Source organism: Pan troglodytes, chromosome 11, assembly GCF_028858775.2.
Source record: "Pan troglodytes isolate AG18354 chromosome 11, NHGRI_mPanTro3-v2.0_pri, whole genome shotgun sequence".
NCBI lineage: Eukaryota > Metazoa > Chordata > Mammalia > Primates > Hominidae > Pan > Pan troglodytes.
The window spans coordinates 10,953,707-10,968,683 of record NC_072409.2 but is presented as its reverse complement, the minus strand read 5'-3'; the positions used below and the strand labels follow the sequence as shown (position 1 = coordinate 10,968,683).

The 14,977-nt window shown below is 55.3% G+C and overlaps 1 protein-coding gene across 18 annotated transcripts in view; it reads left to right on the top strand.

The window, feature by feature from the left end:
• The window catches only part of LRSAM1 (leucine rich repeat and sterile alpha motif containing 1), a 51,779-nt gene that overhangs the window by 34,514 nt on the left and 2,288 nt on the right, over positions 1-14,977 (top strand). For 10 of the 18 annotated variants that reach the window (XM_001149463.6, XM_063788254.1, XM_063788247.1 and 7 more), the window contains 8 exons: positions 1,428-1,515; positions 3,192-3,266; positions 4,964-5,044; positions 6,550-6,645; positions 9,065-9,163; positions 9,699-9,830; positions 10,988-11,069; positions 14,779-14,909. In XM_001149463.6, the coding sequence (XP_001149463.1) occupies positions 1,428-1,515; positions 3,192-3,266; positions 4,964-5,044; positions 6,550-6,645; positions 9,065-9,163; positions 9,699-9,830; positions 10,988-11,069; positions 14,779-14,909 (784 nt within the window). Of the gene's footprint in view, positions 1-1,427; positions 1,516-3,191; positions 3,267-4,963; positions 5,045-6,549; positions 6,646-7,503; positions 7,790-9,064; positions 9,318-9,698; positions 9,831-10,987; positions 11,694-14,778; positions 14,910-14,977 lie in introns of those variants that run through there. The other 8 variants (XR_010148838.1, XR_010148840.1, XR_010148841.1 and 5 more) reach the window with 8 other exon arrangements.

The following is a 14,977-nucleotide window of genomic DNA, read 5'->3' as shown; positions in this document are numbered from 1 at the left end:
CTCTTGACTGTGGTACACTCATCAGTGTCTGAGGACCCCCATGGTTGGGGGTGGGATGCCCTGGAAGGATAAGTGAAGGGGTTGCTTTCATGCTGATGGCTGCTCTGGGGTCCGGCTCCCTGTGCTCACTGGGCACTGTGGGTTTGTTGGAGGTTCCACAGGTGCCCAGCAGAGCCAGTGGGGAAAACTCAGTCAGTGCTCAGGAGCCCCAGACAGGGACAGGCCAGCAGCCCTGGATGCCCTGTTTCTCCTCCCATGCAGGTGGCTGGCACTGCTGCCACCCTCCAGGGCGCCTGGACTGTGCGGGCCTCCCCTGGGTCCCTGCAGATGTGGGAATTTCTCCCCCCTTTCCTGATATGTGACACTGTGCTTAGGAGTTGCAAGCGCAGGGGTCAAACAGACCTGGATCCAGGTCCCACTTCTGCTTACTAACCATGAGGTCTCAGGCAAGTCTCTTTCCTTCCTTGGGCTTCAAATTCCTTATCAGATAAATCATAGTACCTACCTGTAGAGTTGGTGGAGAATTTGATGAGTGTTGATGAGCATAATCTCTAGTGCATAAAGGTCCAATAAATATTTGCTATTGTTGTGAAGCAGGGACCTCACTGGGAAAAAATAGTTATTATTATGAAATAAACAAAGCCAAAATGGTGGCTGGGCGCAGTGGCTCACGTCTGTACTCCCAGCACTTTGGGAGGCCGAGGTGGGTGGATCACCTGAGGTCGGGAGTTTGAGACCAGCCTGGCCAACATGGTAAAACCCCGTCTCTACTAAAAATACAAAAAATTAGCCAAACGTAGCAGTGGGCGCCTGTAATCCCAGCTACTTGGGAGACTGAGGCAGGAAAATTGCTTGAACCTGGGAAGTGGAGGTTGCAGTGAGCCACGATCACACCACTGCACTCCAGCCCGGGTGACAGAGCAAGACTCTGTCTCAAACAAACAACAAAAAAAAACCAAGATGGTGCCAAAGCACAGACATACGTGAGGCTGCAGGTTCTTGTGCCCAAATCAAGGGCTGCTCCTTGCTCCCTGCCCAGGGTGAGAGTGCCGGGAAGGACAGCTTTGTCATACTTCGGTGGCTCACCACCCATGGGAGTCAGGAGCTCCCCACCCATGGAGGTGGCTGGGCAGAGGCAGGCATCCACTTCCGGGGAGTGCTGGGGAGGGGATTCTGGTGGCGGGTTGGGTGAGAGGACCTGGAAGCATCTCTCTCCCAGCTCCCAACTCGATCCCCTTCCCTCCAGGCCATGGGATTCAGACAGACTCAGTGTCTGTGGCCCACCCAGGGCCCGGCTCCCAGCAGGTACTCCATGAGTGTGGTCCACTGAAGAAATGGGTTATCTTGATCTCCTCCAAGGGGCCTGGCACATAGTAGGTGCTCGGGAAACATTCCAAGAATGAATGAATTTGCTGTCTTTCTGGCAGCATGGCCGAAATGGATGAACGATTCCAGCAGATTCTGTCGTGGCAGCAAATGGATCAGAACAAAGCCATCAGCCAGATCCTGCAGGAGGTGAGCCCTCGCCCAGAGCCTGAGGGTGGGGGCTCAGGAGGGAGGTTCAGGAGCCAGGGCAGAGTGCAGAGCTCCACACGGAGCCCTTCCTAGACAGCATGTGGGACCACAGAGGTTTGTGACCATAGAAGTGTACAAGTGATCAGGGTGAGGGGTGGAGAGAGGCTGAGGGGGGGCCCGGGGGATGGTCTTCTGGTCACTAAAATCCACAGAAGCACCTCCACCTGCTCTCTGGCAGGCTCCTACCCCCATCCTGTGTAGGAGGCTCCATTGGAAGGACTTAAGTGGCAGGAGGTGATGGTGACCACACCATGGAGGTCAGGGCACAGAGGACGCTGTGGGACCTCTGGCCTCTTCTCATGTCCAGACCTGCTGTGCTGCTATCTGCTCTTCCATCTCTGCGGTGCTCAGGAGGTGCCTGGCAGGGCTCTTGAGTGGATGAAACGAAGGGCCCCTGTGACCTCCTCCCCTTCGGTGTCCATATTACTCTGTTTAGCGTTTTTGTTTTCTTTTTTTGAGATGGAGTTTCCCTCTTGTTGCCCAGTTTGGAGTGCAGTGGTGCAATCTCGGCTCACTGCAACCTCTGTCTCCCAGGTTCAACTGATTCTCCTGCCTCAGCCTCCCAAGTAGCTAGGATTACAGGCACCCACCAACACGCCCAACTAATTTTTGTATTTTTAGTAGAGATGGGGTTTTGCCACGTTGGCCAGGCTGGTCTCGAACTCCTGACCTCAGCTGATCCACCCACCTCGGCCTCCCAAAGCGCTGGATTTACAGGCATCAGACACCGTGCCCGGCCTGTTTAGCTTTTTATTTTCCTTTTTTTCTTTTCTTTTTTTTTAAGACAAGGTCTTGCTCTGTTGCCCAGGATGAGTGAAGTGATGTGATGATCACAGTTCACTGCAGCCTCAAACTCCTGAGCTCAAACGATCCTCCCACCTTTGCCTCCTGAGTAGCGGAGACTATAGGGCCACCATGCCCAGCTAATTTTTTTTATTTTTTGTAGAGACACAGTTTCCCTATGTTGTCCAGGCTGGTCTCAAACTCCTGGGCTCAAGCAATCCTCCTGCCTCGGCCTCCCAGAGTGCTGGGATTACAGACATGAGCCACCGGCCTGTTCAGCTCTTTCCTGCAGCCCCGTGGGAGTCTTGCCGCTGCCTCCCTTCTTCTCTCGCCTTTCTCCCCTGTCCTCTGCGTGTTTGTCATCCCACCCTGCTCCTTTCTCCCTAATTTCAATCTCTGTTCTAAAATGGTTTGATTTAGTATCTGTGGAGCTTGTCTGAGGAAAATTCTCCATTTCTCAGAGGAGGCATCTGCCTTGTGGTTAAGTGGGGCTCGGGAGCTGGATAGGCTTGGTGTGTGTCCCAGCGCCGCTGATTCATGCCTCTGAGTGTCACTCCCCATCTGCGAAGTGGGGCAGTAAAAGCACCCCCACGGTCCACTGTGGTGGAAACTCAGGGTGTGATGCCGGAAGTGCATCAAGTAGAGGCTGCCCGAAGTGAGCCCCTAGTATCATCTTAAGGTTTACACAAGTGAGGTGAAATCTTCTCCCTCTCTCAGAAAAAAAACCCATCCATTAAGGTGCTTTGTACACAGCTTTTGCTTTTCACAGGGATGGGGCTGCAGGGAAAAGTGTGGGCACGGCTCCTGCTGAGGGCTGGTGGTCTGTGTTGCAGAGCGCGATGCAGAAGGCTGCGTTCGAGGCACTCCAGGTGAAGAAAGACCTGATGCATCGGCAGATCAGGGGCCAGGTGAGCGCTGGGGCTGGGGTCCCTGGACCTGCTCTCTCAGAGACTTGCAGAGTGGCCCTCCAGGGCGGCAGGTCGCAGCAGTTGAGGTTTGAACCCCGGCTCCTTGGCTTGCTAGCCCAGCAAGAGGTCGAGGCCTTGCCCTCAGAACCTCCCTTTGCTCCCAGCCTTGTGTCGGGGCTGCTGGGAGGGTGTCTAGAGACCTCCTATTCCGGGGTCTGGCGAGGGTCTTGCCAGCGAGGCGGGTCTCCACCACGCCTGGGCCAGGGAGGCCGGTGCTGATGTGTGGCTTTGACTGCTCCAGCTGCCTCTGCTGTCCCTGCTCCAGGCAGGACTTCCCCACTGGGAAAAGCAGCCGGCGCAGGCCCCAGCGCTCCTACAGCTCAGACAGACAGAGGCGTCTCGGGGGCATATAGTATTTCCCCCAGAAGAGGGCAGGGGGAGCTGTGAGCCACCGTGGTCCTGACGCCTGCTGAAAAGTGACCTCAGCCCAGGAGGAGGCGGTCCTCCTCATAGACCCTCCCTCATGTGACAAGATACCCCCCACCCCCCGCAGGCCGGCTGCTGACCTTCAAGCTATCCTTGGGCAAGCCCACCTACATGGCTTGGTGGTCACCGCCTGTGGCGTGGGGCTGGGGCTGGGGCTGAAGTGAGCGTCAGGCTATGGGAGTACTCCTGCATCATGTTCAGCACACTGAATTTTGCATTTTTGCATGGTTTTTTTCTTTCTTTCTCTATTTTTCTTTCTTTCTTTCTTTCTTTTTTTGGACCAATTTACCTTTTTAATTTCCCTCTTTAATTTCAATTCCACATTGCCGGACATGAAGCTCATTCCTCTGACCAGGGGTTGGTGGTGTCATAGGGACTTAGGGATGAGGGTCACAGGGTCATGGGCACAGGATAGAGAAGTACTGGCTATGGGGTCTGACCCCCACCCCTGCCCAGGGCTAAAATCCCCTAGACACACCCTGGAGAGTATGCGAGGGCCCCCAACATTCTCACTGCAGATGGTTTTGACCAGGTCAGCTGTTGCCCTTAAACCCTGAGCTGAGGCATCCCAGAGAAAGGGATCTCTCCCTTACCTGCTCTGTGTCCTTGGGCAAGTGACAACCTCTCTGAGCCTCAGTTTTCTTGTCTATAAAATGGAGGCAATAATACCTCCTAGCAGCCAGAGAATTGATGAAATATGATACATCAAGTGTGCAGCACAGGCCTAGCACATAGTAGGTGCTCAAGACATACCAGCTACTACTACCACTGTTACTCAGTCACTTCCACTACCCTCTGCTCTCCCCTGCAACAGCGATGCGAGGGACAAGAGAACTTGACCAGCAGGAGGCTGGGTGATAGCTCTGTCTGTGCTTTACTCTGGCCTGAATCCCCAAGGAAAGCCCCCTCTCCATTGCACAAGCCTTTATCCCGATCCCACTCTAGGACAGATCCTGTGCTGGCCTCTTGGTAAACAATTTTGGCCACAACAAGCACGTCCATGACCCCAGGAACGCGAGGCCATGAAGGAACGAATTCTTGTTCAAGCCCCTTGACGAGGTTCCCAGGCCCGCAGGTTCCCCTCATTCCAGAGCCTCCCCAGCCTCCCCAGAAAGGCTTCTTAGACCCACTTGGTCACCAGAGAGTAGCAGCACAAAACTGAACTGTGGTTAATGTGAGTAAAAAAAAACCCTGTCTCGTCTTCTGTTTAGATTAAGTTAATAGAAACTGAGTTATTGCAGCTGACACAGCTGGAGTTAAAGAGGAAGTCCCTGGACACAGAGTCACTCCAGGTATGTAGGGCTCCCTGCCCCTGCCCTCCTTCACGTGGGGAGACCCCCACCTGGTGCTCCCTCCCAGCCTCTGGCAGCTGCTCACCAGCCCCTGGGAGTCAAGGGCTCCCCCAGCAGACAGAGGGCAGAGCTCCTCTGTGGCTGTGACACCAGAGGACACCCCCAGCCCCAGAAGGCCCAGTGCAGGCCAAGGTTAGAGGTGGTCAGCCTCTTGCGAGGCAGGAGGGTCAGAGGAAGGAGGGTTTCATTGCCAAGGCTCCCCCGCTCATCTCCATCACTGTGTCTCCTGTGCTGGGTGCGGGCCCGCCGCTGAGCTCCTGTCTCTCTCTGTAGGCCGTGCTTTAGGCCCCCAGGCACACATCCTCCAGGGCTGGAGCTTTTGGGTGTCCCGGGTTGTCTGGAGGAGAGGGCCCAGCCGCATCTGTGTAACTCCCTGCAGGCAGCATCTCTGGGGCTCCAGCCCGGGAGTCCTGCGCACACAGATGAGAGGGCAGCAGGGACTGGCAGCTGGCGTCCTGGACTGGATGCCTGGGAGCCGGGTGTGGCCCAGCACAGCCCTGCTGTGCAACTTTGTCAGGTGGGGGAGGAGAGGCAGCCCTTTCCCCTCTCTGAACCTCAGCCTCTCCAGCTGCAGACGGAGGGCTGGATGGGATGGTGTGTGAGGACATGTGCCTGTGCCAGGAGTTTGAGCAGAGCCTTTGGTCTGTCACTGTCCCTGTGTCTGTTCTCAGTGGAGAAGTCTCAAGCCATCCCATGCACTCCTCAGTGCAGTGAAGGGTCTGGGATCTGGATCCCTGGTCTCAGGTGCACCGCAGGTGTGCTGTGTGCCCTTAGACAGGCCTCTGCCCCTCCAGGCCTTCTTCCCCTACTCCATAAGATGGCAGCGGTCCTCCAGGCACAGCCTGTGCCATCAGGCCATCGGAGAAGGCTGAGCTAGCAAGGGAAAGCCCTTTGTGAGCCTTGAAATGATCTCCAGAGATGAGGGGACTGGGACTGCTCTCAGAGAAGCTGCGGTCATCATGCCTGGCGGGTGCCCTAGTCCCTGCCCACAAGTGTGGCAGGGCTCTGGCTGTTGGGACCCCCATGGGTTTTCCAAGAGCAGGCGCAGGAGTGAAGCAGGGACCCCAGGCTCTGGTTTGCACGCACCTCCATTTGTGTGGGGCCCCACACTGCTCCCCGCCATTTGCTTCTGCCCATGTGCTCTGTTGTCTGGGAGACCAAAGGCAGGCACCTGTGGCTTGTCATTTCTTTTGTTTGATGTTTCTTACCATCCCATTGTCATCAGTCACCAGGATCCCATGCCTGACTTAACCCCACAAGGAAGAGAGATGCGGGCTTAGGGTAAGGGGGCAGAAGGGCCTCTTAGCTTTGTCCCCCAACGCAGCCTGGAGGCACTGGGCAGAGAACTGAGTGAGCGGGAGGCCAGGCCCTTCTCCATCCTGCCACCGCGGGACTCCTGCGCTGCCGCCAGCTCACGGTGGTGTGGGGTGTGCTCTTGTTCGCAGGAGATGATCTCGGAGCAGCGCTGGGCCCTCAGCTCCCTGCTCCAGCAGCTGCTCAAAGAGAAGCAGCAGCGAGAGGAAGAGCTTCGGGAAATCCTGGTATGTGTTTGGCTTCTGTGCTCAGCATCACACAGGCATTTGCTTTTCTTTAACAGACTTGCCATTTTTAGAAACACCTGTTATTCAAGTAAGAGTTATTCATCAAAGAAAAACTAGAAAGTACAAAGGAAAATAATTGCATTTCCAAGCGTTATCTCCTGCCGTTTTTTATTTGTTTGTTTGTTTGAGACAGGGTCTCACTCTGTCGCCCAGGCTGGAGTGCAGTGGCGCAATCTCAGCTCACTGCAGCCTTGACTTCCTGGGCTCAAGCGATCCTCCCACCTCAGCTTCCCGAGTAGCTGGGACTACAGGCATGTGCCACCATGCCTGGCAAATTTTTTTATTTTTTGTAGAGATGGGGTTTCGCCATGTTGCCCAGGCTGGTCTCCAACTCCTGGGCTCAAACGATCTGTCTGCCTTGGCCTCCGAAAGTGCTGGTTTTACAGGCATGAGCCACCGCGCCTAGCCTCTCCTGCGGTTTTGATGCATATTTTCCAAACATTGTGATGCATCTTTATAGCTGTTCGTGTATGCGCCTTTTAAACGTGACATGCTGCATACCCTTTTCGAGCAGCCTGTTTCCGCACATTCTTTTCAAGTCATTAAACTATTCCTTGACGTCCTTTCTCAAGGCTGTGCTTGGCCCCTATTGTTGAGTATGTGGATTACTTCTGGTTTTTAAACTTTTCTAGGCAATGCTCTTCGAATGCCTTTGTAGTTGAGTATTCGGGAACAGCCATGAGTATTCACTCCAGACAGGACTCACTATGTCCAGGGCAGGCCGTTTGATAAGCTTTTGGCAGGAGTGGCCCAGCTGTCCCCTGTCTCCTGATGGGTTTGACACTGGCACATTTTCAGCATGGCAGAGGCCCCCTTGAGAGTGTCTCCTCTAGACCCAGAGGGCACCCAAGCAATGAGGACAGAGGCCAGGCTCACCATCTGGGGTGGAAAAGACCGAGTCGTTCCTGTGTCCCCGTGAATGCACCAGACGCCCTCTGAGCTGCGTCCTAGGCCGGGCCCTGTGCAGGTTTAGAAGAGAGAGACCAGCTGCTTCTGGAGCCCTGAACAAGCCAAGTGGTGCCTGTGCCCATCAGAGGAAGCTGCCTGTTCCTCACGGTGCCCTACTGCCATCTCCTACGCATCAGGTTACTTTGCAGATGGTGCCTTGGCGCTGTGCCGTAGCAGCCAGGTACTATGGCTGGTGCCCCTGCCCTTGTAGGCCTTGGGGGTCACCACCAAAGGAGGAAGCACCGCCCCAGCAGAACACAGCCCATCCGGGCTCCTGGGTGCTGGAAGAGAGGGGCTGCAGCCCGGGAGGGCCAACGACGGAAGGGAGCAGTGGGCGTGGCCAGGTCCAGGAGGGGCCCCCAAAGGGCAGTCAGGCCCAGCAGGGATTGGGAAACGCCTGTGCTGATCCCACTCCCCATGTTATGCCAGCCCTCACTGAGCAGCTCCGTTGTTCTGAGCACGGGCTCTGGAGCAAGACAGGCCTGGGTCTGATTCCTGGCCCCACCCTGGGCAGGTTACTCATCACCCTGAACCTCAGCTCCCTCACCTGGGAGGTAGAATCTCCTTCCCGGAGTTGTGAGAATTAATGATGGCATCTTTAGGTGCACAGCATGGCCTGGCACATGGTACTGTGAACATGTCAGCTACGCCTGTTGTCACCGTGGCTATCAGCATTGTTTGTTCACTGCTGTATTCCCAGCACCTAGAACAGTACTCAACAAAGAGTTATCGAATGGCAGAATAAAAGAATCATGTTCAGGCTGGGCGCAGTGGCTCACGCCTGTAATCCCAGCACTTTGGGAGGCCGAGGTAGGCAGATCACTTGAGGTCAGGAGTTTGAGACCAGCCTGGCCAACGTGGTGAAAACCCCATCTGTACTAAAAATATAAAAATTAGCCGGGCATGGTGGCACACACCTGTAGTCCCAGCTACTCGGGCACTCCAGCCTGGGTGACAGAGCAAGAGTCCATCTCAAAAATAAAATAAAAGTACCAAGTGCTGTCCACCCGCTCAGAGGAGCATAGTTCATAACCATCATTTTGGTTTTGTTTTGTTTTTTTGAGACGGAGTTTCGCTCTTGTTGCCCAGGCTGGAGTGCAGTGGCGTGATCTCAGCTCACTGCAACCTCCGCCTCCCGGGCTCAAGAGATTCTCCTGCCTCAGCCTCTTGAGTAGCTGGGATTACAGGCATGTGCCGCCATGCCCGGCTAGTTTTGTATTTTTAGTAGAGATGGGGGTTTCTCCATGTTGGTCAGGCTGGTCTCGAACTCCCGACCTCAGGTGATCTGCCCTCCTCGGCCTTCCAAAGTGCTGGGATTACAGGCATGAGCCACCGCGCCTGGCAACCATCATTGTTATTACAGGTTTTATTACCATTTTGTGACTAACATTGCCTGCTTCATTCCTGGCAGACGGAGTTAGAAGCCAAAAGTGAAACCAGGCAGGAAAATTACTGGCTGATTCAGTATCAACGGCTTTTGAACCAGAAGCCCTTGTCCTTGAAGCTGCAAGTAAGGACTGCTGGTGCCTGCCCCGGCCAGGGAGCCCTGGGGACCGTCTCCCAGAGGCGCCTGTGGTGCCTCCGCCATGCTCTGCCTCGTTACTTTTCTGGTGACTCTAGCGTGCCAGCTCCTGTGCCAAGCCCCAGTGGAGACAGAAGTGAGAGTAAGGGAGTGTTCATTCTGGTGAGGGGGACGACAAGGCACTGGTCACTGCTGTGCAGGGCAGAGACCACTGAGCCCACAGTAGAGCAAAGCCTGTGCCGGGAGCCACTGTCTGTCCAGCACCTGCGGGGACAGAGAGGCAGTTGAAACAGCCCCCTCTTGGTGGATGTTCAAGTTGCTTACTATTTTCAGGTTTGCAGACAGAGCGGCAGTGAACCCCTGGGCCTATCTATCTCTGTGTGCCTACATATGAGTTTTTGTAGGAAAAATCCCGAGTACATTCTATGTATTATGTTATATATATTCAAACCCTTCACTTCCTGTTGTAAACAGTGGGTTCTTTTCTTCCTTCCCGCTCATGGTACACGTTTCTGTCTTGCAGGAAGAGGGGATGGAGCGCCAGCTGGTGGCCCTCCTGGAGGAGCTGTCGGCTGAGCACTACCTGCCCATCTTCGCGCACCACCGCCTCTCACTGGACCTGCTGAGCCAAATGAGCCCCGGGGACCTGGCCAAGGTGGGCAGCAGCCGTCTGCAGGGAGGGGAGGGGCGCGCAAGGCCGCTGTCCTGACCAGCCGGGGGTTGATCTGCTCCTTGTGTAGTCCTCGTTGAGGCCTGTCCTTACCTAATGGCCCAGGGCCACCTTGCTTCCAGATGGCCAGAACACCTGCCCATCTGCCCCAGCCGCCTGTGTGTGCCCTGCACACTGTCTCACTGGGAAATCCTGGGGAGGTGGGTCCTGCTGACCTGATCAGACTGGATCTTCAGACTGGAGGGACAAGACAGGCCCTTGGGGATTATCCGATCCAGCCTCTGCCCTGCCTCATGGTGTCACAAACTGTCGTGGCCACAGCACTGCCTGAGCCCGTGTTCCTTTCTGGGCACAAGCTGAGCTCTTTACAGCACATTAATCCACTTATTCTTCAAAACAGAATACTCATCACTGTGCCAGCTAACTTTGTAGCACCTGCACGTGCGGGGCACCATTTTAAGCACTTCTTGTATTCGAACTCACTGAATTCTCCCGACAGCCCAGCGGGGTACATATCATTATCATCATCTTTCAGTTGAGACCCAGTAAGGCAATAACTTGGCCCAAGGTCACACAGCAGAGTGAGGTCTCCACCCCAAGCAGCGTGGCCCCAGAGTTCGTGTTCTTTGCCATGAGACTGTCTTGCCCCTCCCTGGACAGATGCAGACACCAGGGTCCAAGAGGACTGGATGGCACTGAGGGTCACAAGGCCGTGCCGCTCAGGCTCTGGAGGCTGAGGGACTGTGGGGCTCATGTGCTGCTGCTGCTTAGTGGCTTGGCCTCCAAGGCTTCTCTCCTCCCCCACCTGGTGGGGAAGTGGCTGAGGTGTGCAGGTGAAGCCTGGCACCGGGAAGCAGTTGCTAAACCATAGCTGTTGCTAGTGCTGGTTTCCCTTTGGGCCTCAGTTTCCCCCCAACCCCTGCCACACTGATTGTTGGGCTGAGGCCTGGGGAGGTTGCCCTCACAGCTATGGTGCTGCACTGCCTCATCCTGACCATGGGCCCTGCCAGGCCCCGGAAGGCTTCCACATTTCCAGCAGGAGGTGTCAACGGTCCTGTGAGCCTGGGCCTGTGCCACGTGGCTCACACCATTTAGCGGGCTCCCGCCCAGGCCACAGTCTGCACTTCCTTGAACTGTCACAGGTGGGCGTCTCAGAAGCTGGCCTGCAGCACGAGATCCTCCGGAGAGTCCAGGAACTGCTGGATGCAGCCAGGATCCAGCCAGGTACCAGCACAGCTCCAGCCTCTTCCAGGCAGGGCTCCAGCCGTATGTGTGGGCTCTGGTGGGGACAGTCAGTCATTTGCTTACATTTCAGGATGAGTCCTGAGGGCTGGTTCTAGCCTCTGCTGGTCGGTAAGGTTCCCGCCCAAGGAGCAGGCTTAGGGATCAGTGAGCCCGTTTTACAGATGGGAAAAATGGGCCACCAAATTGGGAGAACAGGAGACCTCCACCTAGCAGTGGAGGGGCCCTCCCAGCTCCCTGTCCCATAGCCTTCCCTCAGTCCACCCTACAGACGCTGGGATCCACACACTGAGGGACTTTGGACTAGAGGGAGAAATAGCCCGTCCCCAGGGCCTGCAGTATACCCAATGCTGGGCCTGAGGCATGCCTGTGGACATGGAGAGATGTCCACAACAGGCTGTGAAGGGGTGAAGGCAGGTCGTGAGGCCCGTGGGGAGAAGGGGCAGGTGTGGAGTCTGGGGTCTGCCATGTGCTGAGCATGATCTGGGAGCCCGGCACCTGCCCACCGCTGTGCATGAACCACGTTGAGGAACCTCCGGATCCACCCCGTGAGGAGGCACTGTTGTGGTCCTCGTCTTCAAGATGGGGAAACTGAAGCGCAAGGAGGTTAGCATGTCCCCCGTCACGTCCCATTGCTGGCAGATGGTGGAGCCACTGGGCTTGCCTGCCTCCCTGGGGAAGAGGTGAGGGGCCAGAGCAGGGGTGAAGGAGAGGGCAGTCTTGTGCTGCTGGGCTGGGTGAGGCTCTGGACAGGGCATTTTTAGCCAGAGCCAAGGAAGAGGCGGAGGAGCTGAGGCGAAGGTGGAGTTCTGGACTGGACCTCAGTGGGGAGGCCCCAGGGCTCCAGGGGTCTGGGCTGACTGCAGCCCCAGGATAGCTTCAGGCACCAGTTTTGCAGCTTTTACTCCAGGGACATTGACTCAACCCCCAAAAAGTCATTAAACTTCTTAGCTTTTTGATATCAAGTCATGTGCAGAATAGGCCCCTTCTGGATGTTCCTGACCCCCCAGCTCTCAGACTGGAGATCAGAAGAGTTTTCCATCAGGAGTTGGGGTCACCCCCGGCAGACAAGCCTCACGTGAGCAGGAGCCACAAACAGGTGCCCTTCACCCTGAGTGGGGTGCAGTGCCTCTGAGCCCAGCAGTCCTCAGGACCTGCTGCTTCTCACTGTTTGAGTCATCCCTGGAGCAAACAAGCAGGTTCTTCCTCTCCATAGCAGATTGGCCATGAGGATCTGTGGCCACATGCAGAAAATGGATGCCTGGGCTGCTCAGGGCTTCCTGCTTGTGCCCATTGGCAGGGGAAGGGGCCATGGTGGGATCCGTCCTCAGTTCCAGAAGACAAGGGAAACCCTCAATTTCCTAGCAATTCTCTTATTACTCCCAGAAATCGGTATACTTTATATCAAATATAGAGGCTGGGGCCAGGTGTGGTGGCTCACACCTGTAATCCCAGCACTTTGGGAGGCTGAGGTGGGCAGATCACCTGAGGTCAGGAGTTTGAGTCCAGCCTGGCCAACATGGTGAAACCCTGTCTCTACTAAAAATACAAAAATTAGCCAGGCGTGGTGGCGTGCACCTGTAGTCCCAGACTCAGGAGGCTGAGGCAGCAGAATTGCTTGAACCCAGGAGGCAGAAGTTACAGTGAGCCAAGATCATGCCATTGCATTCCAGCCTGGGTGACAAGTGAAACTCTGTCTCAAAAAAAAAAAAAAAAAAAGAAGAAAAAAACAAATATGGAAGCTGGGTGCAGTGGCTCATGGCTGTAATCCCACACTTTGGGAGGCCTACGCGGGAGGATCACTCGAGCCCAGGAGTTTGAGACCAGCCTGGGCAACACAGGGAGACCCCTTCTCTACAAAAAATAAAATAAAATTAGCTGGGTGTGGTGGTGCACACCTTAGTTCCAGCTACTTGGGAGGCAAAGGTGGGAGGATCGCTTGAGCTTGGGAGGTCGAGGCTGCAGTGAGCCATGATTGTGCCCCTGCACTCCAGCCTGGAAAAGAGTGAGACTGTCTCAAAAATAAAACAAAACAAAACAAAAAAATAAAAAAAAATTAGCAAGGCATCATCCCAGCTACTCCGGAGGCTGAGGTAGGAGGATTGCTTGAGCCTGGGAGGTTGAGGCTGCAGTGAGCTGTGATCATGATACTATACTCCAGCCTGGGTGACAGAGCAAGACCCTGTCTAAAAAATAAGTAAATAAATAAATAAATATATATATATATATATATATATGAATGCCCCCTCAAAATGGTGGTTTGGGGGCAGCACTGATAGCCTTAGAGGGTCTAGTGTTGTAACAGCCTTTAAAAAATCTTTAGTTGTGGCCGGGTGCAGTGCCTCACGCCTGTAATCCCAGCACTTTGGGAAGCCGAGGCGGGCGGATCACGAGGTCAGGAGATGGAGACCATCCTGGCCAACATGGTGAAACCCTGTCTCTACTAAAATTAGCTGGGCATGGTGGCGTGTGCCTGTAGTCCCAGATACGCAAGAGGAGAGGCTGAGGCAGGAGAATCACTTGAACCCAGGAGGCGGAGGTTGCAGTGAGCCGAGATCGCACCACACTGCACTCCAGCCTGGCGAGAGTGAGACTCCATCTCAAAAAAAAAAAAACTTTAGTTTTTTCCTGTTATAAAAAACAATGCTTGTAATTCAAGCCATAGAATAAAGTGAACCGTGATCAGGAAGGGAACGAGGGATAGAGTCAAGGAAGTGGGTGGCTCACGTTGCTTGATAGAAAAAGAGACTTAGCAGCCGGGCACGTTGGCTCACGCCTGTAATCCCAGCACTCCGGGAGGCTGAGATGGGCAGATCACCTGAAGTCAAAAGCTTGAGACCAGCCTGGCCAACATGGTGAAACCCCATCTCTACTAAAGATACAAAAATTAGCCTGTCGTGATAGTGGGCACCTGTAATCCCAGCTACTCGGGAGGCTGAGGCAGGAGAATTGCTTGAACCTGGGAGGCAGAGGTTGCAGTGAGCCGAGATCACACCACCGCACTCCAGCCTGGGTGACAGAGCGAGACTCTGTCTCAAAAAAAAAAAAAAAAAAAAAAGAGACTTAGCATTTTGTAAGGGCTGCTTCTGATGTCTTAGCAGGGGATGCTGGCTCCAGGGCAGAGCAGCCAGCATGCTGGGGACTCTGTGGGGCTGGGGGCAGGGGAGCAGCCTTGGGGGGGCCTCTCATTCTGCTCCCCTGGGTCACCTGATGGGCAGCAGCCCATCCTGTCTCCTGGGCAACCAGGTGGAGAAGCCCAGAGCTGGCCCTTCACTGAGAGCTCCTGCCCCAGGGATCTGCAGCTGCATCACCAGATGGCCACGTGGCCCTGGGTTGAGTGACTCCCCGTCTCTGAGCCTCAAATGTCTCATCTCTGAAAGTGCCAAGCCCTACTTGCAGGGTGGCTATGAAGCATCCCGGGGACATTAGAGATCAGAGGACCCACTTAACAAGCGCTGCGGCCATCCCTGCAGAGAGAGACTTCACTCCCATTCTGCAGATGGGAAATGAGGCTCAGAGAAGAGAAGAAGAGAGTGTGTGGCAAGGAGAGCACTTCCCTCAGATCTGAGAGCAGAGGCTCCCCCACCCTCCAGCTCACTCACCATGGGGATGGGCAGGGCCACAATGAGCCCCTAGGGGTTGGGGTCAGCGGAGATGACCCTGGCTCAGTCTGTCTGTCTGGTCCCCACAGAGCTGAAACCACCAATGGGTGAGGTCACCCCTACGGCCCCCCAGGAGCCTCCTGAGTCTGTGAGGCCATCCGCTCCCCCTGCAGAGCTGGAGGTGCAGGCCTCAGAATGTGTCGTGTGCCTGGAACGGGAGGTAAGTCCGGGGCCCTCCCCACCCGCCTGCCCTGCCTGTGGCCACCCTCCTCAAATTCTCCAGGTACA